Source organism: Camelus bactrianus, chromosome 15, assembly GCF_048773025.1.
Source record: "Camelus bactrianus isolate YW-2024 breed Bactrian camel chromosome 15, ASM4877302v1, whole genome shotgun sequence".
Classification (NCBI taxonomy): domain Eukaryota; kingdom Metazoa; phylum Chordata; class Mammalia; order Artiodactyla; family Camelidae; genus Camelus; species Camelus bactrianus.
Window position 1 is genome coordinate 29426080 of NC_133553.1, and position 25006 is coordinate 29451085.

The 25006-nt window shown below is 31.9% G+C and overlaps 1 protein-coding gene across 3 annotated transcripts in view; it reads right to left on the reverse strand.

The window, feature by feature from the left end:
• The window catches only part of ATAD2B (ATPase family AAA domain containing 2B), a 150298-nt gene that overhangs the window by 105633 nt on the left and 19659 nt on the right, over nt 1-25006 (reverse strand). For all 3 annotated transcript variants that reach the window (XM_045511897.2, XM_074341722.1, XM_010948586.3), the window contains 7 exons: nt 17769-17920; nt 12132-12181; nt 11642-11795; nt 10407-10509; nt 9454-9562; nt 7212-7328; nt 4885-4960 (listed from right to left, as the gene is read on the reverse strand). In XM_045511897.2, coding sequence (XP_045367853.1) covers nt 4885-4960; nt 7212-7328; nt 9454-9562; nt 10407-10509; nt 11642-11727 — 491 coding nt within the window. In that variant the 5' untranslated portion in view covers nt 11728-11795; nt 12132-12181; nt 17769-17920. The remainder of the gene's footprint in view (nt 1-4884; nt 4961-7211; nt 7329-9453; nt 9563-10406; nt 10510-11641; nt 11796-12131; nt 12182-17768; nt 17921-25006) is intronic.

Consider the following 25006-nt stretch of genomic DNA (forward strand, 5'->3'; position numbering starts at 1 on the left):
ACACATTTTATACCCATTAGCATGACTAGAAGCAAAAAGTCAGATAATAGAAAGTGTTGGGGAGGATATGAAAAACTGAAAGCCCCATACATTACTGGAGAGAATGTAAAATGGTACAGCCACTTTGGAAAACATTCAGGCAGTTCCTAAATGACTAAGCATAAAGTTATTACATGACCCAGTTATTCCAATCCTAGGTATATACTTAAGAGAAATGAAAATATGTCCACATAAAAACTTGTACATGAATCATTTATAGCATTATTATTGATAAAAGCCAAAAGCTGGAAAATTCAAATGCCCATCAAGTGATGAGTAGATAAAGAAAATGTAACATAACCCTACCTTGGAACATTATTTGACCATAAAAAGGAAGTATCAATACATGTTTCAACATGTATGAACCTAGAAAACATGTGAACTGAAAGAAGCCAATCACAAAGACCACATATTATATTCTCATTTTTATGAAATGCCCAGATTAGGCAAACCTATGAAGAAAGTAGATTAGTGGTTGCTTAGGGCTTAGAGGATAGTGGGAGTGGTAGAAGGTTAGACTTAAAGAGTACAAGTTCTTTTCCAAGGAGATGAAATATTATTTAAAACTGTGGTGAAAGTTCCACAGTTATCTGTGAATATACAAAAAAAAAAAAAAAAAACCACTGGATTGTATGCTATGTGCATTGTATGGTATGTATCTTAATAAAGTTGTTTTTAAAAAAAAAACAACTAGGTGAGACATCAGTGATGCTGCTCCAGTCCTTTGTGGCTAGAGTATAGTTTTTACAAGATAAGAAACTATCCTTTAGATATGTAAGTATTTGCAAGCTAATTACATTATTTATTTTATTATGTTTATTCACAAAAAATGTTTACAAAAAATACCAGAAAACAAAACTCAAGATGATCTGAAATAAAAACAGAATACTATGAAAAGCCAGAAAACAATAAAATTATTCAAACTAAAAAACATGTTTGCCTAAATAAAATTACAAGGATGGAAGACAACAAGAATAAAATCTCTCAGAAAAAGAAAGGAGGGAGAGCAAATAACCTTTAATGAAAAAGAATATAAAAACAAATTATGTATGTATCAGTATGACTGGGAAATTATACTGTACACCAGAGACTGACACACTGTAACTGACAACACTTCAATTTTTAAAAAGGGGGAGGGGGAGAGAGCAAAAAAGACCATGAAAAATGAGAGACAGGGTAAGTGCTACAGAGGCCCAATGTTAGACCAACAGTAGTTACTGAAATAGATGAGGGTAAAAAATGAAGAGAAGAAATCTAGCAAAAAATAATACAAGAAAATTTTCTAGAGTTGAAAAAAGAAAATCTCCAAAGCAAGAGGGCCTAGCAAAAGGGTGAAAAAACAATTTTATATAGATACAGAAAGATAGATAGATACACAAACATATATATATATATATATATATATATATATATATATATATATATATATATACACACACACACACACACATCTACAAAGAAACAAGAAATTAAACCAGACTGACTTTTCAACAGCAACAATATATCATGGAATACAGTGAAATAAGAACTGCGAAAGTTTAAGGGAAACCTATTTGGATTTAGAATTCTATTAACTCACAAAAGTATTGGAAACTATGAAAATAAAATACATTTTCAAAGATACAAGGATGCAAAACTGACCTCCACACATTATTTCTGAGTAAATTACTTGAGACTATATTCCTGCAAAATGAAACAGTAAAGCAAAAAAAGAGACAAAGGATCCAGTAAAAAGGGGATCCAACCCATGAAAGCAGTGTTAAGTCCTACAGCTTTGCAGCAGGCCTAGAAAAGCATCTCCCCAAAGAGGAACAGGGAGATGACACTAGGAAAGATGTTATCTGACAAAAAGAATATGAATATTTTAATATAATCAGAAGCTTGGGAAACTTGAGACTACTTGAATGTGAGAGAAGGAGAACTCTTAAAATTACCACCATTGCTGAGACTATTAGAAGATAATCTCATTGGGTCCTTTTTCTCCATTTACACGAATCACCACAAGAAGTCCCACATACATTCCCGTCCCTGCAGGAATATGCAGGCTGTGCAGAAAGTGATACAATATCCCACATTCCTATCCCTCTGAACTCCATGTTCCCCTTCACCTCACCATTTTATTCCAAGCATTTGTCACATCTGACACATTATGTATTTTATATATCCATTAGTTTATCTCCCTCTATTAGAATGAAAGCTCCAAGAGAAGAGGGATTTTTATACTTTTAATTCTGAATATCCAGTGCCTTGAATGACACTTGGTACATATAGAAGGTATACAACATTTATTTGTTGAAAGAGTGAATAAATCTAACTTCAGGAACGATTCCCATTGAGAGGCCAGAGGTGGCAGTAAAATCCGTAAGAGGAGGATATTTAATCTTAGCCTCCTATGTAGCTCTATGGTGAAAAACACCATTATTATTCATAGAAATGTAAAAGCTACCCATGGGTTTTCAACTTTTAGAATTAACTTAGAAATAAATCAAGGAAGACTTAATAATTGTCACAGAAGAAAATGTAAATGTTATCAATCTTGGCAATATAAAAAGCTAGAAAAAATGAAATAGCAAGAGTAGCTATTAGGGTCCTAATCTTAAAAGAGGGGAGTCAAAGATATTGCCTACAATTAATAAAACAAAATTGTAGATTCAAGTATAATGATTGAAATTTCATGTGACCAAAGAAAAATTGAGGTTAGTGTTATCACTATATAAGAGTGAGGAAGAAATCAAAAGACAATGTTTAAAGTTGATAAATCAAGAAACAGAATGTCATTTATACAGTTTATGGAAGTAGCTATCAAAATAACTAAAAGTAGAAATATTCAAAGTGATTGCTGACTGACAGTAGGACTAGAGGTGCGGTAGAGTGGGTTAGGAGTATCACTTGCATTGAACCTATCTATTTGTTATTTTAACCACATGTATGTATTACTTTGATTAATAAGAAAAATTAAATACAGAAGAAAAGATCTTCAGAAGCAAAAATTCAACAGAAATAAAAATGGCCCAAAAGCTGGCTGAAGTTGACATCCTTAATCAAAACAAAAATCCTATAAACCCCAATGGCAAGATTATTAACAACCATGCACTCTCAAAGATACAATGCCATTACCACAAAATATATCATTCTTAAGCTTCAACCTTAATGGGGACATGCTAGAGGCATTCCCATTAAAGAAGTGGGATACAAAATTAATACACAGCAATTTACTGTTCTCATATAAACAGCCAGATGAGAGAAAATATAATGGAAAAATGAAGAACAGAAGAATGGGGAAAAAAGGGGGGGAGGGGCATCTTTTATGTAATATTTATATATTATATATAACTTGATAATAATCTTAGCAACTGGAATCAATGGAGAAATCATAGATTCATTCAATAAATGAGGTTGGGACAACTCATTTTCCACCTGGGAAAAAAGCTGGATCCATACCATAAATCTCACACAAGGATAAAATTCAAATGGATCAAAATTTAAGAGTAAAAAAATAAAACCTTAAATTCAAAGGGGAACTCCCTTAAAACTTCGGATTTGAGAAGGCTTTTCTAACTGATTCAAAAATCTGAACACCTTAAAAGACATAAATCTGACTACCTAAAAATAAGAACGTTCTAGTATAGACAACCAAAAGCAAAGTTAAAAGACAAACTCTGAACTGATGAAAAAGATTGGCAATTTGTGACAAAGGACTAAAAGTACCTATTAGAAAAATAGACAAACTTTAAAAACAGATATTTCAAAAAACAGGAAAAATAAATGGCTTTAAAAGACATGAAAAAACTCTCATAAGAGATATAAAAATTTAAAATAAATCAAGATCTCATTTTCAACTCTCAGACTGGCAAAAATCCAAAAGTTTGAGAATACATTTTGTTGACAGGAATATGCAAAAATAGGTACTTTCATACATTGCTGGGTGGATTGCAAACTGATTCAACACTACTGAAGGTAATCAAAACTACAACTTCATATTCCTTTTAATTCAGAAATTCCACTTCTGTGAAGTTATTCTACAAATATACTTGTACAAATGTAAAATAACAATTATGCAAAGGTATTCATTATATTGTATTTTGTAATAAAAAAGACTGAAAACAACCTGACTCTTGATAAAGAGCTAGTTTTAAAATGACAGTATAGTTACATACATAACTATAAACTAAATGTGAAATTTCACTACAGACAGTTAAAATGAATCAAGTGAAAAAAATAAGGTGTAGAACAATGTGCACAGTATACTTTGTGTAAAAAGGGTAACAATATACATACACATATATGAACATATCATCCAAGGATATACAAACCAGTATCAATGCTTCTACAGGATCTTGAGAGATTATTGAGGCTAGAAAAAAATCTTTTCATGTTTATTTTTTAATTTTTATTTTTGAACCATAAGGAATATATCACCTTTTTCAGAAAACTTAATAGACAAGATAAAGTTTCAAAAACAAAAAGTCTCCTTTGTACCTACACATAAAAGAAAGGGCAAAAGAAAACAAAAAGTAGCAAAGACTAATGGAACCAATACTTCCAATGAAAGCCACATGAGTCTCCCAGATTCAATTCTAAGAGACCAGAGGGCTGCATAGCTTTAGGGAACATAACTGTTAAAAGTAACTATTTCAGGCAAACTGAACCAGGAAGGTAACAGTCACACATAGAGTAACAACTATTAGTCACTAATTAAAGAAAGATGCTATTTAGTTACTCGTTGGCATTAACACCATCAATATCTATATTCCAACTGTAAGGCATTACACTATGTATTACTTAAAGGATATATCTAAATGACAAATATAAGTACTTCCTCCTTTCAAAAACAACAAAACATACCTGATATGACTTCTTCTTGCTGGAGATCTGTGAATATCAAATAACGTGTTTTCCCTCTTTTTTTGATGAGCTGGTACTTAAAGAAAAAAATTAACATAGAAATAACTAATAATAAATTGATAAACTGATATATTAAAGAAGTATAAAGTACTTCTGAACAGAAGCTAGTCATCCACCTTCAAGTTCTAAATGCTGTCTAGAAGAAGCACAACAAAAATAATAACTTTGTGGTAAAAACTGTAAGTTGTACATAAACCTTCTAAAAAATGTTAAACTGAATCTTTGCATCTTCAAGTTAAAGATTTCTTAGATACACCACCAAAAGCACAATCTATTAAAAAAAATTTTAATAAACTGAAATACATCAAAATTATAAATTCTTCTCTTTGAAAGACACATTTAAGAGAATTTTTTTAAAGAGTTACAGACAGAAAATATTTGCACATCACAAGGACTGATATCTGGAGTACACACAGCACTCTCGAAACTTCAATAATAAAAACAAGTGAATTTATAAAATGAACAAAAGATTTGATTATTTCACCAGAGGTAATGCTGGCAAATCAGCAGACAAAAATATGCTCAATGTTGTTAGTCATTACAGAAATATAATTTAAACTACAATAAATATATATTAAAATTAATTTTAAAAACTAACCACACCAAGTGTTGTCAAGAATATAGAGCAACTGAACTCTCATACATTCTTAGTGAGAATGTAAAGCAGTATAATCACTCTGGAAAACAGTTTGGTAATTTCTTAGAAACTTAAACGTATACCTAAATCATAAAAGCCAGCCATTCCATCCCCAGATGTTTATAAGAAAAATGAAAACGTATGTTCAAAGACTTCCACATAAATGTTCCTAACAACTTTATTTGTAATAGCTAGACACCAGAAATGTCAACAATCCAAATGAGCATCAGCAAATTAATGGATAAACAAACTGTGATATACCCATACAATGGAATGCTATTTAGCAATAAAAAGGAACACACTGTTGTAATATTCAACAACATGGATGAGTCTTTCGAATATTACATTGACTGAAAGAAAACATACACAAAAAAGAGTATATACTCATATAAAATTTGAGAAAAATGTAAACTAAGCCATGATGACAGAAAGCAGATTAGATCAGTCACTACCTGAGGGTTAGGAGTGGGAAGGCACAAGAAGGTTAGAGTAGGTTACAAACAGGCAGAATGAAATTTGGTGGGGGAGGGGTGATGAACATATTCATTCTCTTGATTGTGGTGACAGTTTCATAGGTATACCCCTAAGGTATTTCAAACTTACCAAACTGCACACATTAAATATGTGCAATGGCAATGGACTACATATACTTCAATAAAGCTTAAAAAAAAAAAAAAACTGGAAAATGGTTCACAATCTTTCTTTTACCCTAACATAGCTCCTCCATTATTAATAGGACTATCTATGGCAGTGATTCCTAACTGGAGTAATGTCTGCAGTATAAGAGTTTGAGTAAATTGACACAGGTACTTCTTTGAAAACATTATGCAAAGTGAAAGAAGCCAGACACGAAAGGTCACAAATAGGCAAATCTATAGAGACAGAGTCACTAGTGGTTGTCAAGGGCTGGGGGAATGGAACTTCACAGAAGTAATAAAATATTCTGGAATTAGATAGTGGTAATGACTGCACACCCATGTGAATATACTAAAAACCAATAAATTTTACAGATTAAAAATCAGCATAATGCAGCAAAAATAATGAATTTCAAGGTATATGAATTATACCCTCAACTTTTTTATTTTAATTGGAGGGAACCAATAGTGACGGAACTTCCCAAAAGCTGGTGGTGGGGAGGGAGAGTCAATAAAATAGTACCTGTGGACCTGAATATCTGTCAGTAGATTTAACATCACTAAGATAAACATTTTCCTTCTCAAAAAAAAAAAAAAAAAAAACAGAAACAAAAAAATCCACCTACGTTATTGGCAAACTGCACTTTTGTGCCTTTGGCTAAATTACTGCACAATTTGGAACATAGAGAAATTTGCCATAAAGAACTGCTGCTGTAAATGAAAGTACTGAATAAACTATAACACAAAAGGATCAAAAGTATTTATTATTAAATGTAAGGTTCTTTAAATAAAATGTACATATTCTGTGTAATTCTATATTGCAACTATTTCCTTCAACTTTCAGTTGCATGTGTGAATAGAAGTAAATATAATAAAAGATGAAACCTATAAGAAATTTCATTCTTTTAAATTCAGCAACACTAATTTTTCTAAGAGGTCGAGCAGAATAAGCTACTCTACTACAAAAAGGAAAGAAGTTAACTAGACACTTTTACCTATTGGAGGTGCTTGGTACCGATCCACTGTTTTTCTTTGTCTCAAATTATACGGTCTATCATTTTCTTCTCCTTCTGCCTCTTCAACCTCTATATCTCCATCCTCCTCTTGAGATTCTAGTTTCCCATGCACAAAAGAAAAACAAACAAACCAAAAAAAAAAAAACACTGTTTTAACATCCACAAGGATTGGTCCACTCTAGAACTAAATATTTATATTTTACCTTTTATTCTTCCTTCACAGCTAACATTGAAGTGTCAACAATGTATGACACAGCATAAATCAATACAATTAAAAATCAACTTAGATGTCTTTCCTAAAAATAATCAACAAAGTTCTTGGCTAAATAAATCCATATTATCATATCTAAACTCTTGATTTACCTATGACCTTTCAACCTCTCTGGTCATACAAAACAGTAACACAGGATGATTCAAAATTTTACTACAATTTGTAGTACAAAACTTTACTACAACAATGAAGCAAACTTCATTCAGTGCCCAGTTAACTACTGAATAAGGCTGGCATTCACAATACTACTTGATAGTTTTTTTAAAAAAATGCTTAAAAGATAATTACTAATGTTACAGCAAGAGAAATTTTTGTTGACACTATATGGCCTGCTGACAACAGGTAAACATGGATTAGTTATGTTTTAGTAGAAAAATTTAGGCAAAGATTGGGAGAAAGCATAAAACAGATTTCTGGGGTAATGATAATAGTTTATTTCTTGACATGAGTAATTGCTTTATGATAATTCACCTAGCTATACACTTAAAAAAATTATAATGTACATGAATCCTAAAAGTTTATTTTTAAAAAGTGGTTTGACTATAGCTATGATGTGATATCTATTTACAGTTTAAAAGTCTGATGAAAATGTATAGGCTTATGTTCCCCAAATACTATATTTTATGTATAGGCTTATGTTCCCCAAATACTGTATTTTATGATTAACTTTTTAACCACAAGAATTGTCAATGTAACACAATCACATTAAGGCACAGGAAAAAATCTATAACTGCCAGCACTGCTGAATGAAGTAGGAGACTAAAAATGCAAAGGAATTTACATTTTACTTATGACATCTGAAAGCTTATTTTAAGTTTATAAAAATGTTTATTATTAGGTTGTAGAGAAAATCTGCAAATACAGTATTACTTAACTAAGTAACACTATAAGTTACTTGTACACAAATAAGTTTCCTTAAACCTTCAAAAAATTACTTTTTGGAATAAAAGTCTGCATAATAACATGCTATTATGGGAAGAAATCCTGTGCATGGCAAATCTACTTTGGGAACTCTACAAAGGTGTTCAATTAATGGAAAGGCAAAGATGACATTATAATCTGTCTCACCTATACTGATTTTCTCCAAAGGAAGCAATATAGAGGTTCTAGCTGTAACAACAACAATATTTGCTCAATAAAGTATCTTCATTAGAAAATATCAGCTCTTCAAAACTTGCTAATAATATATTAATTACAGAATTTGAGAAATAAATCCATTCTTCATCTAAGATACAGAAATAGTAGGAGCCAGTAAGATTTCTTGGTAAAATACCACTACCTTGCATTTACTATACACCAAATCTTCTGAGAATCCATTTTAATGAAGGTTAATATCTACAGAATTAAATCCTATAGATGTACTGGTCATCAATTTATAATCCTTGGGGCAAATGTGCATTCATCTGTTCCCAGCTCCAGCCTGACAAATTCAGTCACACTTTTCTGATTCAAACCCCAAACCAGGCCTCAGAAAAGAGCCATACAACTTCCACTAGTATCAGCAGTTTCTCCTTCACCATATACTCCTCCTCAGTCCATAACTAAATTTGAGACCCAAATAATCAGAGATTCAGAGGCTATGGGTGGAAGGTTGACTATGGACAGAGACTTTTAGTTAGAAGATACCTAAATACAAAAGAGGCCTCACCTCACAAGCAAATCAGCCCTTGGCAAATACTGCACCTGATTAGGTCACTTAAGGACTACCAATAGTTACCAATAAGTACATGATGTAACAATGCATAGTGTACAGTAAAGGCATTTTTCCAAATGAAGGCTATGAAAACTCAGAAATACCAATGGAATAAAAATTATTTCAAATTATACAATAAAGGCCTTTAAAGTCAAATATCACCCATCCAGCACTATTACACATATATTACTTGTATATATTTTTCTTCACTCCCACCTAAACTCTGTAGTATTTATTTCATAAAGTGCTTTACAAACCTTCTTCTTCACCCTCAGTAGAGACTTCATGATGATTTTGTATACCATAAGTATTTCTTCTCAGTGACTTTCTTCGCCTTTTCACTCTTGAATACATATCCATGTTTTCCTTTTAAAGAGAGAAATCTATCAAATATTAACATGAAATTCATTCCCAACTATAAATATCATTAGCCCAATGGGACATGCCGACTCAATAGAATGTATTGAGCACCTATTTGCAAGGCACAGATTCATGAAAATGGAGCTTTCTGAATTCACTAAATGTGAGAAACATGAGGAAAACTAAAACATAAAATATTTGAAAATTTAAAACTACAATGCCATGAACATACTTTCTCCCTTAAGCAAATTATAGCCAAGTAGGATGAAATACAGGTAACTATAAAAGAAAGTAAAACAAGTTTAATGCCATAAAGAAAGGTACAAAATACTTTAGAATTCAAAAAGATGACCCTCCTCTTTCTGAGTACATTGGGGGCAGGGTGGAGGGAGCAGGCAGCATTTGAAATGAGCCTTGAAACAAAGGTAGCACTGCATCGGTCCCTAACCAGAAGTATTAACAGGAGTAAGATAGGAAAATAAGAATGATTTGCTTATATTTGGGCAATGGTTTGTGAGAAATAAAGCTAAAACCAGATTATGAAGGTCAAGGTGTTTTTAATTAATTCAGTACATATTAAAAAACCATAAAGGCTCAGATCAGAAAGGTTGACAGAATCAGAGCTGTCCTTCAAGATGACTCTTCTGGCAAAAGTGTAGAGTGTCTTTTGGGGAAGGTTGTGGCAAGTAAGGTATGGGGAAAAAAAGAAATAAAGCCTCAGATTAAGGTAGAAATGAAGAAGGAACAGCTCCATTAACTGAAGAAAATCCAAATGCTACTCTATCTCTCTTTAAATTCCTCAATCAAAACAAAAATTACTTGCAAAGGTTGTTAAAGTTACTATACTCACAAATTCTGTGTCTGTCCACATCCGAAGTCGTTCTACTTCTCCTGATCGCCGATTCCTTCTGATGTTAATGTTGTCCATTTCCTGCAGTACAGCTTCAGCAGTACTACAATTATAATAAAACTATGGTTTAGGCAATGTGGGGTCGTACTCTGTGTCATACACGTAGAAGAGCTCTTCATCAAAGCATTAATTACATCATCTCAGCTCTACAAAGCATCCCAACAAATATCTCCTTCAGAACTGGCATCCATCAGAAGATAATGCCCCTCAAAAAGATGGAAAGAGAACATCTTCTACCTTAACATATTTATTAAAGTAAAATTTATAAAATAGAAGACTTTTGTTTATAAGTCTCCAGATATTTAAATCCATAAAACACTATAAATAATTGATCACCAAATCCAACAGAAAAAAAAAACTAATTCAATCTTTTTATTTGAAGGTGATGTTAAAATTGTAAAGAATAAAGAAATTGTAAAAAGTTTAAAGCCAATATAAGGTTAACAGATACTTCTGGAAATCAGATGACACTGACATCAACGAAATACATGCTGACATTGGCGCATTTTACCTTTTAAACACATACATATCACTTACTATGTGTCCATATACTGATCTAAGTCCTTAACAAATAATAACACTCAAATTTGAAACTATCACTATAGAATATAATTTCACTTCCTTTCAAACAGGGATTATATTGACCTCCCTTCTCCAGGCCATTGCAAGGATTAAGTAGGATGATGTATTTACTATCTGAGAAGAATAAAGCTTCACTGCATGTAGATGCTGAGCAGTCAACTAGGATCATTCACTAGGTACATTCAACATTTGCAGTCTCAAAAGACTTTCAATTTAGAATGCTGACTAAGCAACACTGTACTTACTATGTATCCATAAGGAACCTAATGTTGCTTGAAAATTGTCAAAAACACAAATGTTAAATGAACAAGTACTAAAGGACTACAGTAGTGAAGACAGAATAAAATTACCTTTATATTATCTAACTATGCAAAAGAGCTTAAAAAGATGACAAAATTTTAGCTATCACACAAACTGTATTAAATCTAGCAAAGTAATTAGAAATTGACAATCACTGATAACCATGTTAATTTGAATTAATTTTTAAAACAACTGTATTGATTGCTAAGTCAGTGCTCAGTTATTTTTTAAAACATAAGTGGCTTTAAAAACCAACAATTACATGTGACTGCTTACTGCAAAAGCATTCATACCTATTTACTAGTTGGTCAAATAACAAACTCTGGTTCACGCTTTCAAATCTGTTTTTCCTGGAACGACAACTTTTTCTGACTTCCATGTCACCATTTATACAAGAAAGGTCCCCATCTCCCTTCTTTTCCCCTCGAAGGGGATGGCTTCGAAGAGCTACAAAGAAGAGAAAGATTTCCATTTCAAAGTACAAGGTATAAAAAGAAAGGAAAAAATCAAAAATTACTTTTAAAAGATTATTAAAAGTTTACTATAAACTCAAATGACGTTAATATCCATAACTGTTTACAATCTGTCATAATAATTTAAATTATTTCAGTTGTACCAATTTCTCAACGTTTAACAACTATATACATATTTATTAGGACTGATATCCAGTCATTTCCAACTGTATGCTGAGCATACCAGTAAATCTCTCTATTTTACCCCACCTTAACAGTTCTAACAATGTAAGAATTTCAATACTAACCAGTTTCATAACAGAATACTCACATAAGCTACTATGTCCGTTTGGTAATGTAGCACCAGGCTGAGAAGTTAACCTAGAACACAATTATATTTAATATGCAAACACATCAACATTCATTTAAAGAAGCAAGAAATGCAATACTGGTGGAACTATTTTAATCTTTAAAGTGTTAGTAATATAATATTACTTTTTTAAGAGTAAAGACAACATTTTTAACCCTAAGTTTGATAATATACCAATTAATATAATACACTAGCTAAGAGTCATTTTCATTACTTCAAGAAAAGCTTTTATAATAGATTACAAACTGAACTTACTCCATCTTCAACTCTATAATTTAAAATCCAACAAAAATGCTTAAGCTTAATATGTATCATAAAGTTAACTGATATCATAAGTAACAATGGTCACAGACATTTACTATTGGTTTTCATTAACAACATAAAATTCAAACAATGACAAATTTATTTAAATAATACATTGTAAGAAGATAAAAGTACTTGAACACCAATACCATTTAATATTTTTTTTTCGAAGTATTTTATTACACATTTTAAACTGACAAATGAAAACTTAGCTAATTTCTCAAAGGCCACTGTACAATTCTCCCTTCTGGTGGAGGAACAGAAATGTTAAGTCACTAGAAGGATACTTAAAGGCTCATCAAAATGTGAAGACTTAACGAAAAAAGTCACAGTATACCTTCCTATAATAAGAAATTCAAAAACAAAAACTAAATTTTTAAATAATAAAAGAGCTGTCCATGTAAACTTACTAGGATATTTTTTAAATATTCAATAATTATTATTTTCAAAGATTAAAAAAAGGGAGGAGAGAGGACATTCAAAAAATAGTAAACATTTATGACTATCTTCTATGTGATTTGCACAAAAAATTTTTAACTAAAATATTCTAACATTTTAACTTCATGTTAAATTACGAATGTTAAATGTTATAAATATTAATTATAAATGCCACTACTGAAAAAATGTCAGATAGGATGACTACAGGATATGAGCAAAAACTATTACATGCTTTCAGACTATCAAAAACACAAAAATAAAAAACTCCAGTCTTCCTTTTTCCAGAAAACAACATGACTATCTTGTTATACTACCTCTTGCAAAGTATTTCATTTTTAGCACCTTATATGCAAATACACGATCCTCCTGATATATCAGTTTGAATCTAACGTAATAAAGCTGATGTATTGGGGGGTGGGTATAGGTCAATGACAGAGCACATCCCTAGCATGCAGGAGGTCCTGGGTTTAATCCACAGTACTTTCCTTAAAAAAATTAATAAATAAATTGACGTATTAACAGGTCACTCCTTAGATGATTATACATATGGGATTCTCTAAAAGCACTCTCAAAACCCACTTAAAACCAATTAGATGAAGGGAGGGTATAGCTCAGTGGTAGACAACATGCCTCGCCTGCACAAGGTCCTGGGTTCAATCTTCATTACCGCCATTAAAAATAATATATAAATAAACTCAATTACTTTCCCTCCAACAAAATTAAAACAAATAAACAAACAAAAAACACACTGAAAAGCCATAAATATACTTTGGCTTTGGACCCAACATAACATTAGCTCAGTTTAATCAGTTAATCGTTAAGTTTGGCTCCAAAATGAATTTTAGGTGTACATAAGACTAAATGGTTGGAATTTTACATACTTAAAATTATTCAACAGAATAAGATACTAGCCCTAAAATCATTCTACAAAAAAAACCCCTAAAACTTTTCTGAACAATGGCAACATCACTGGGAAAAAAAGTACAATAACAATTTTTTTTTCCTCTGAAGAAGATAGTGCTTCCTTGGTTTTTATTTCATTGCTAATGAAAGATCTGTATTAAGGTAGGGGAGGAAAGAAACTTGCTCATCAGTCAATCCAATTACCTTGCAATCACAGATTATTGTCACCATTTTACCATTATCATTTCTCTTCATAAAAAGGAGAAAGAAAAAACAGGAGACAGAATATGAAACATTGGGTATGTAAAGAGAGAATACTGGGATTTTATGGTCTGCCTATACAATAATATATGTACCTAAAAAGACTCTTGAATCAATGTTCCCAAAAAGTAATCACTTAAAATGTAACCAGGTGGACTTGGTAAAGCTGTTGCTGCTATTGGTCTTTTTATATGAATAAAATAAATTGCTCTCTTGCTTGCTCTTTAGATAGACAGAGAGACAGACAGACAGACAGACAGACAGACAGACAAATTTTTTAAAAGTAACCAGGTGGGTTCACTGCTTAACTGAATCCTCCAATAAGTCCTTTATGATTATAAAGTCTCCTTTGTTTATTTTTAAGAAGAGGAAGTAGTTGGGGAATATTTTCCCTAATCTCTGTATCCTAAAAATTTTAAATGGAGACAGTATCACTTTGCATTAGATAATTATGATATTAAAATTTTCTAAATCTTTAATTATGTGGAGCACATTAACAATGCAATTCCAAAAATCATTACTTATTCTTCCTTTCCCACATAAACTCAAGGCATTCAATGATTTATGAGGATTTTAAATCTCAATTCAGCAAAGCATCCATTTGGAAGGACTGTAACCACTGTCAGCCTTCAATTTTTTTTTTTCAAAACTTCTTTTTTTTTTTAAACATTCTATTTTTTATATTTTATTTATTTATTAATGTATTATTTAATTATTTTGTTTTGGCAGTGGCGGGGGGAGAGGTAATTAGGTTTATTTATTTTTAGAGGAGATAATATGGATAGAACCCAGGACCTCATGCATGCAAAGCATGCACTTTACCACTTGAGCTACACCCTCCCCCCAGTCTTCAATTCTAATGTACATCAGCAGTGATGATTACAGTTCTGCCTCATCTCACTACTGTCTCATCATCCGACCACAAAACAAAACTTCCACAAATTTTAGTGCATAGTTCAGTCTTTTCAAAGATTAAATATTGTCTGTATCTTAGAGTAGGCCTTTCTATTATTCTAAAGGTATCAAATGCATGCACATTCTTCATGTTGTCTCCCGCAACCCCACACACACACACACACACACACACACACAGTCTCCAAGTTTAATAAATGTCTAGTGGCTAAATAAATGTCAGCTAACAAGACAATAAAATGAGATTCTGTACTAAAATATTTGTAAGCTACAACATCTATCTAGGTTAGCAGGTATATTTGTGAATCCCTACATATAAGATAAAAAAAGAAAAGATGTGGGAGGAGGAGGGTATAGCTCAGTGGTACAATGCATGCTTAGCATGCACAAGGTCCTGGGTTCAATCCCCGGTATGTCCATGAAAAATAATAAATAAATCTAATGAGCTCCCGCCAAAAAAATAAATAAACAAAAAAATTTTTAAAAAGAAGAAAAGATGTAATACAGTAAGGATTTTGACCAAGAAAATCCTCATTTTACCAAAAATTATCAATCATCATTAATTATGTTGATAAATGTGGGTCTTTAAATATATAAACCCAGTTATCTCCCGAAAGAAAACTCATAATCTATCTCAAATCATTTATAAAGATTTTAAAGTTCTAGTTCCATTTTAACCTCTATCTTCATCCAATTATTTATCTCTAAAAAGAAAAGTTATTTCAACAATCAATAGTAGTTTCTGTAAAGAATTTAGTGGTTGTTAACAAAGTGCTTCAGGGTTCACTCTTTTTCATAGCTAATACTAATTATTATCTATATTCAATTTTCCTCTGAACGAATTGTATTTATAACAAATCATTTTTGTGAAAGAGCTTCATTTTACCTTAGATGCTCATTTAGGACTTCAGATTACTAAAATAAAAGAATCAGGATTCTTAAATTCATGACATAAAAACTAACACAAGCCTTCAAATAAATCCTGATTTTTGTATTTATACTATCTCGAAATCTAAAATATTTTTAACTACAAGTTTCCCTAAAATTTAATTCTGTTGAATCTAATTAGGTCAAACGGTATTTTCTTTTCAGATCATCAGAAACACTAAAAAATTCTAACAGTGTAGCTCAATCATATCCCTGGATGAAAGTTTAACTCAAAAAACTTTTTAAACTGTATGAACTGTAAAAAATAATTCTTCTACCAAAACAGAAATAGTAAATTTTATCAGTATTCAGTATCTCCTAAGCTTTTAATTCAAAATGTACTTAATAGTTTTTAAATAAAGGACTATCAAACTCTAGGGTACCCAACCAGAAGGAACACTACCTCTCTCCCGTGAAAAAAGTTTTAAGGCTTTTTTATATGAAAGACAAGATTAAGATTAATTTACATAAAAGACTTCTGAGTGAATCAGATGTGGAAAATTTATTGTATTATATACTCATACTTGAATTAAACGGTTAAAATTATCTTACAGTTAAAGATCAAACTTTAAAATAAAAACAACATTTTTCAGAAACATTTATCTAGAAAAAGAAGTCTGATTCACTCGTCTAATAAATACAGGATACAGATTACAACAGGTAGATCAAGTCTAGGAGTGTAATTAAAGGGCAGTACTCATTTTAAGTAACATCATTATGGTGATCTGGATGTGAGTCATCTCACAGATGAATGAGATCAGGAAAGTGGAATAAAAAAATCAACAGACTATGATTCACATGTTTTTCTACTTAGCTCCCAGACAATGCAAAATAAAAATCTTTAAGTAGTACATATTAAAATAGGTACAGGGGAGGGCATAGTTCAGTGGAAGAGTGCATGCTTAGCATGCATGACATTGTGGGTTCAATTCCCAGTACCTCCAATAAACAAACAAACAAACCTAATTAAAAATAAATAAATCTAATTTTAAATAAACAAACCTAATTACCCCCAAAATTTTTTTTAAATAAAAAAAAAGGTGTAAACTCTTCAGAGACTAGTAAATGTACAATGCCTGTCAAAGTCTATATAACCTCAAAGATTATTTCATTAAAGACTAACAGTATCCAGAATTTACCTACACTTAGAAAATCAAAACATTGTCAAAAAGGATTTCCCTTTTACTTTTGTTTGCAGTTGGCACATCATCAGTACCTACCTACATCAAAGACTTTGGAGAAAAAAGAAAGCTAAAGATTCTGAGCTCAAAATTAAATCTTTTTCTGAGTGTGTGTACACCTATCCTATCTACATTAAACTACTACCATTTACCTTGGTAAGTGAGTAAAACTTTTCCTAATACATATTAAAACACACACAAAGCAAATTTAAGATGAAAACAAGCAGATGAAAAAATATCTTTAAAAATTAGTTTAGATTTTATTACATTTTAGTGTACCAATTCAAGTAGAGTATTTAATAATTTAAGAAAGGGGGGAAGAAAGTGGAGATTTTATCTTATTTTGAAGTAAAAAATACAGTTCTAACCATATGTTTTTATTTAAATTTTCAGGACTGTAAACATATATGCACATTCAAGACCTATCAAAATCCTTAATGTTTTAGTAATAATAGTTTCTATTAAAAACTACATATTTTTAGAAAGCAAATATATTTTTTGGCATATTTAGAGAAAGTAAAATTACACACAAAAATTATAAAATAAGCTTAATACAATTTATAGGTATTTCTAGACCGGTGGCTTTACAATTGAAGAAAACTAGCATTAATAACAGTCCTGACTAACATCAAATAATTCATCAAAAAACAATGGATGAGTTCTGTCTTCTCACCTGGCCTGTGCAGTTGATATGTTCCATTCCTCTCGCTGACCAGTACCTCGTGATTTTGATTTGTCTTTGCAAAGAGAATCAGGTTGTTTCAAAGTGCGTTTGGCTGGAGGAGACACGTGGCTATCACTTAAACTACCATCAACTTCAGCTTTCTGAAAGACAAAAGTTTAAAATGTATTTCTTACTCCTATTAAAATACATAGAATTCTTAAATTAGATAAAGTAGGTGTTCGTTCAACCAATAAATATTTACTGAATGAATTCCTCTGCAAGTGTAGCAAAATGTAATAATTTGTAAATACAGAAACAGAAGAGTTAGACTAAATTTCTACTTAGAAAAGTATGTTCTTTGTTTTTATTTTAGGATGGTTTTCAAGCGTACATAAAAGGTATGTGTATATATACCTTTTACAATATGATTCCTCATTCTTCTCCTAAATACTCAAGTGTGTAACTCCAAAAATGAGGACACTCTGCCACATTAGCATCATACAACTCTTCCAATCAGGAAATCACCACTGATATAACACAAAGCCACTCCATAGACACATTCAAATTTTATAAGATGTCCCAATAATGTCTCTCTTTCTGGTTCAGGATCCTATCCAGAAACATATACTGTATTTACCTATCAGATCTCCTCTGTTTCCTTCAGTCTGGAACAGTTCTTTAGTCTTTCCCCATCTTCATGCCCTTGACTCTAAAGAGAATAGGCTTTTCATTCTCTAGGATGACCACCTGTCTGGGTCTATCTGGTGTTCTTCATAACCCAATTCAAGCCATAACATTCGTGGAAAGACTACATAGACATGATACTATGCATGATATACCTACCCATAACAAAGTATAACCTTGATCACTTAGTCAAGTTGCTGTCTGTCAGGTTTCTTCACCGTAAAGTCATTATTTTTCCCTTTGTATTAGATTAATTTATGTGGAATCACTCTGATAACTCACCAATATTCTGTTCCTAATCAAACCTCCACCTACCAGCCATGGCATTCACTGACTACTCTTGTCTTTATCCAATACCATGGTGATTTTCTAATCCCATCACTCCCATATTTTTTAGTTGACATTCTACTTAAAAGAACTTTCCCTCCCCAACCCTCCTTACCCAATTCATTCACTCATTTGTTTATATCAGTACAGACTTATGAATTCTTATTTTATTCTGTGAGTTATAATCCATTACTGTATTCTGTTGCTCAAAAATATAAGATTTGGCCATCAGAAGCCCTCTCAAAGTGATTCCTGTATTGTTTTGACATGTCCCCATCATTCTGAGTACTTCCTTACTTTCTGGCACAAAAGAAATCTCTAGGTTCATCTTGTACTTTCTCTCCCTTCCCCGAGAAATTGAGCCCTGCTTCCTCTTAGTCAAGGATAGTATTCAGAAATCAAGACCTGGGTACTAGGTATGCTCATTATTACCAGTGTTTCACTGTTGTTGAGTCATCTCAGCAAAGAAAGCTAGGAAATCGAATATATAGACATACCTATAAATACATACATCTATACCTATTTCTTTATCTGTGGATAAATAAAGCATAAGGAATGAAACAAATGTGTTATACCAATGGTTCTAATTCTAACTCCACACCTTAAGGTTCTTTCTGGACTCTTTCTGTTTATAAGCCCTCCCCAGTGAGAAACAGGGCTTCCATTATCTTCAATACATTTATTCATTTGCTCCATCAATCAATTAATTAGTTTAATATAAACAATCTCTCAACTAGAGATCTCTATCCAACATACTTTCACTATTCCCTCCCTAGCTTCAAGTCTTCAAACTACAGGAGTCACTGTCTTTGCACAGCAGCTCTCTTCTTCCCCACCCTATTCCTCAGATACTGGGCAAGTGAGGGAGAAAATGGAGGAATCACTTTCTCTTTAGAGAAGATTCAATTCGTATGTTAATACTTTATCACTTGAGGTTATAGATCAGTACTTCAAAGGCATGTATGATCATTTTCAATATGCTACCACATAAACATATTTATTTCCTTTTATGCTACAAATTTCTTTTAATAAAAATATATTAAAACTATCCATTTCAAACTCTAATAATAAAATGAACCTAAGCCATCAAAAAAAACTATCCACTCCATAAATGTCATTTCTGTATCATTTTTCCCCAAAGCAACACATTACACAAATAATCAGTCAAAATGTAGCCACTAACAAACAAAAGAAATACTCGCAATATATGTTTAAAAATATCCAAGTATAACCTATAGAATGAATTCACTTACCAAAAATTTTTTCAAAAAAATGATCAAGTTTTAATTTTATGCTGTAATACAATTTACCTTGAGCTACTTTTAAAGCCACTAGACCACATTTGTACTTTATAAAAGGCACAAAAGGAAAAACAACTAGAATTTCAAACATCGAAGTGTCTATAATTAAAGGATAATAAACATCCAAGTTGTGTAACATACACCACTACTTAATTGTTTATGTTCCCAAGAAAAGCCGGTTAGCTAATTCCAAACTATCCAGTAGAGGACAGAAAAACCATTTAAGATGGAACTCAATCATGTAATAGTACTTAACAGTAAACATGCTTAATGTAGTCAAGAAATGGGTGCTTTTTAAAATTGTATTATTTCACTTCCCCAGGCCCTTGTCTTCTCCAACCCCACCCTTTAACAGAGTAAATACTGAAGCTCAGACACAAGTTAACTAACTCTAGCCCAAAGTCATATAGCTAACAAATGACTGACAGAATTTGAGTAAAAAAAAAAACAAAAAAACAAAACAAAACAAAAAAACAGAATTAGGTCCTTCAATCCCCAATACAGTTCTCTTTCTACTACTTCAGACACTCCACCCTAGAATATTTACAAAATACCAAAGGTAAAGAGTGCCTCAGAGGTCATTTTACTCAACTACTCATCCAAGACTTGATTAGCCTCTACATTTGTCATTCCAAATGTGCTCCACCTCAGACTTAGCCAATCAGACACCATTTTTTTTAAATAATCCGAAAACTTTATTGACCTATAACCTAATTAGAAATATGCCAGATGATAATCAATATTGTACTGAAAGTTGCACAGAAATTTTTACATAGAAAACTTTACATCTGTACCATATATATTTTATCCATCTGAAAAAAAAAATTCTACATTCATTGTTAATAAGGAATGCTTGACAACTCTTGTCATTTTTTTAACCATCGGAGTACAATTCACAGTATGAATACCTTTCCAGTAAATCTAACCTCCCCAAACCATGCCAGATTTGTTATTTTAATAAATTCAACATTAAATTCTGCATATAGAGTAAAATCTACATCAAGCCCCACCACCCAAAAGAAAAGAATTTGACAGCAACCTATATTCATTTTGCAGTGATTCAAGTTTCAGTCCCTGAAGCATCATTCTATTTTAATAGTTCATCTTTTAAAGCCCTAAGAGAATTGTTACAAGTAGTTACATCAGTAGGGATATTTTCAACCTTTTCCGTTGTTGTTGTTGATCATGACAAGTGTCAGCCACAACAGCTTCTGGACATATTAAACCCTCAAAATAACCACCCCTCTAAAAATGGCAAAACTAAAATCCCCACAAAATAAAAATGACAAAAAGTTCAACCCAAATGCAGAAACCATTTTTGACAAGATCCCCAGATAATCCTTGTGCACATTAGAGTTTGAAAAGCATTATATAACAGTCACTGAGGAAGCACTGTCATGTATTCTAAGACATATCTGTGAATAAAGAAACTGATATCTGTAAACTACTTTATCAATTCAGATACTCCAAGCCAGCATTACTCCTCATCAAATCCCATCAGACATCCTTCAAGACCCATCTCTCCCTCAAAAATCTTATCTGCAGAATCTAACCTAAATTTCCCCCTGCTAGCTGCAACTCTACATTTTGGCACTTGATTATATTCAATTTAGTAGTATATTACTTACCATCTTTAAAGTGTCACATCCAAATCTTGAGATGCTAGCAAGACTTTAAGGTCTTTAAGTATAAAAAAAAATACCCTACTTCTTTTTAATTCCACACAATACAAAGTCAAAAAGGGAGGGTGCGAGATTTCCCCAAGTGTGTCCAGTAAATTATTAATTGGAATTATTAGGGGAAACAAAGGAAGATTCATGGTCAAATAAGTTTGAGAAACAATGAGGTCCGAGATTGTTTGCTTCAGAACTTCTAGGAGTCTATGTTAACATGCAGTATAAACTACTAAGTATGAAAGACAGTATATAACATTTCACAAACTTATCTGATTAAGCTCTTTATTCATGGAGCATCTGTAGGTATTGAAGTTTCACAAACACATTCTGGGAAGAAGTGCTGTGTATTTACTGAATTAAAGATAAAATTGTAAAAATTTTAAAGTCTAGTCATTTTTTAAATAATGTGAGTTATTATATAACTCTTTGAATATCAATTTAAATGAGGTTGTATGTTTATATATTAGTCATTCTGTCATATTCTATTGGCTTTTTAGATTTCCATTCAAGAGTGTTTCTCAAAATGTTGTCCACATACCGAGTCAGAAATCACCTGTATTTCTCATTAAAGAAACAACCTGCTAAACTAGAATCTCTTGAGGTGGGATATTTTACATGAGAGCCTCCAAATGTTTAGTACACAAAAGTCAGAGGCCCTCTGGCATATAATACAGTTTAAGTATAGCACATCATCCTAACTGCTGCACTTTACTATTGTACTACTCTTATAATGAAAGGGTTTCAATCCTGATTTGGCTCTGTGACAGAGACCTCAGAATAAACAACATTACAAAAGACTCCTTCTGTCCAAAGAAATCTAGGGATTCAAGTAAAGCAAATAACCAAGATGTAAATACTACAAAATAATTACTTCAACATCATTTGATTAAATTCAAGCTTTAGGAAAGATTTTACCTACCAGTATTATACTAAAAAGTTTACCTTTAATAGAATGATCAAAATGCTCAACTTTAACTTCTTCAAAGCATTTTACTAGTTAATTATAACCTAACCCTTTGAGGGAATGCACTGCCAGTTTCAGGACAAAGATATTTAAGAGAGATTATGCAATCTACCCACAGTCATTAAGCAATATGTGTCAAGAGTGATTACAATCCACCAGCAGGAAAAGCATCTCAAACTAAGGGAATAACTTCATTTACCAAACATTTGGTAAGGGCCTATTATGTACATAAGACATAGGGGGACGAGGAGGGCAACAGGTAAAAGAAGATTAAGACCTATTTAAACTCAATACGCAATCAGTAGAACTGACAGTCACCATAATGACATATGGCATATTATAATAAATACTATAATAGAAATACACAATTCTCAGAAAGCAAAAAAAAAAAAAGATAATTGCTAGTAGAGATGAAAGAAGACATCATAAATGATGTGGACTTTATCTTGTAACAACATCATAAAATAGAACACCTAGAATGCTCAGAGGAACATAATTCAAGGAACTTCTAAGAGAAGTATAATAGTAACAGAGTTAAATGCTACAGAAAGTAAAAGTACAATGAAAAGTTAAGTCATCCCCACTCGACTTTTTCTCTAAACTCTAACATTCTAAAATAGGTAGATAATTTTTCCAATTTGCAAAAATGATTTTCTCCTCCAGTCTTAGAGTCTCTTAAGCCACACTCATCACAAATATTGAACACTGTTCTACCATAAATCTCATAAAATTAGGTAAAAGAACTTACGTTTAGAAGTTAAGTTTAGAATTCTATCCAGAAATCTAGGAAGATGTCCATCAGGCTGTGGGAAATGCAGCTCTGAGATGAGTGATGTGAGGACTAGAGCTAGATATGAAGCAGCAATAAAAGGGTCATAGGTAATATACAGAACGAAAAAACACGAGGGTAGAAGTCAAAAATTAAAAAAAAAAACAAACCCTACATCAAAGGGATGAGCAGAAATAATCTCATATAAACTAGAGAAAAATACAATGTCTCACTCAAACACGGGGAGTGGAAGTTGCTTCCAAAAAGACTAAATAAGATGAAAGTTGATAAACCAGTGGATGAGTAATTAGGAGGTCATTATAACTTCTGAGAGGACAATTTCTGCAAATGCTGAGGTGGAAATCTCTAAGTGAAGAACTGAATGAGTGGTGAGAATGTACCAATGATAACTGCAGAGCTACTCTTAAATGTCAGAATTAAGACAGAAAGTAGAGAATAGTTTTAAAGAGGTTGCAAAGTCAAAGAAGTCAGAGAAGGACTTTTTTTTTTTAAAAGATGATGTGGTTTCTGGTAAACAGAAAAAAAGGAACCATAGAAGAGAATAAAATAAAATAAAGTTTTAAAGAGCAAGAAAACTGATAAGAAAAAGATCCTCAAAGAGACATGGAAAAACAGAATAGGAACCTCATTTCCCCAGGCTACATCAGAAAATATATGGGTGCAATCAATCTTTTTTCCGACTTCCTTTATAAGACAGTCTTTTTTTTCTACTTTTTTTTTAAAATAAGTATTCTTGTTTTCATGAGAAAGCTTACAAGTGAGTCAATTTCTTTTTCTCTCATTTGTAACAAGAATCCACAAGGGCAGCAGTTACCATGACTTCAGAAAACAAACTCACACTGCTATGTATTTTCTTAGAGCCAATACTATTCTACAAAGTCATAAAACTTCAGGCACACAAAATGTCCTAAAATGTCCCAAGAGTACTAGCTTACTAGTTTAGTGTCTCTAAACAATCATCATGAAAGAATATAAAAAGGGGGAAAAAATACAAAGTGAACAGAGGAGTTGTAAAAGATAAATAGTCTATTACAGTTTAAAATGCATTTTTTCTTCCTGGAAGATAAAGATAACTTTTCATCTGAAAATATTACATTACTTTAAATAAAAAGGAGACAATGGGGATACTGAAAAATGCCACAGATTTTAAGTTAGACCAAACCACTCTTACAGTGAGTGCAGCACCACCACTGTGACTCAAGGACTATTTACCTCATAATATTGTTAGAACCAGGTGAGGAAGTGTAAGTAACAAATATTACACTTACAGTCTGACAGTGGATACACTTTAACATAAGGATACTTGTTTGGCTTTGTAGGATTAATACAACTTCATAAACATATTCATTATCTTCAGTGATTCATTTCTTCCACAACAAAATTTACTAACACCTATTATTGTGTTAGAGGATAAAACAATCTGCCCTTCAAAAAACTTAAAGCCTAACTCCTTAAATCAGCCAATAAAAGCCAACCAGTACAGAAAATTAACAGTGCTTAGAGTA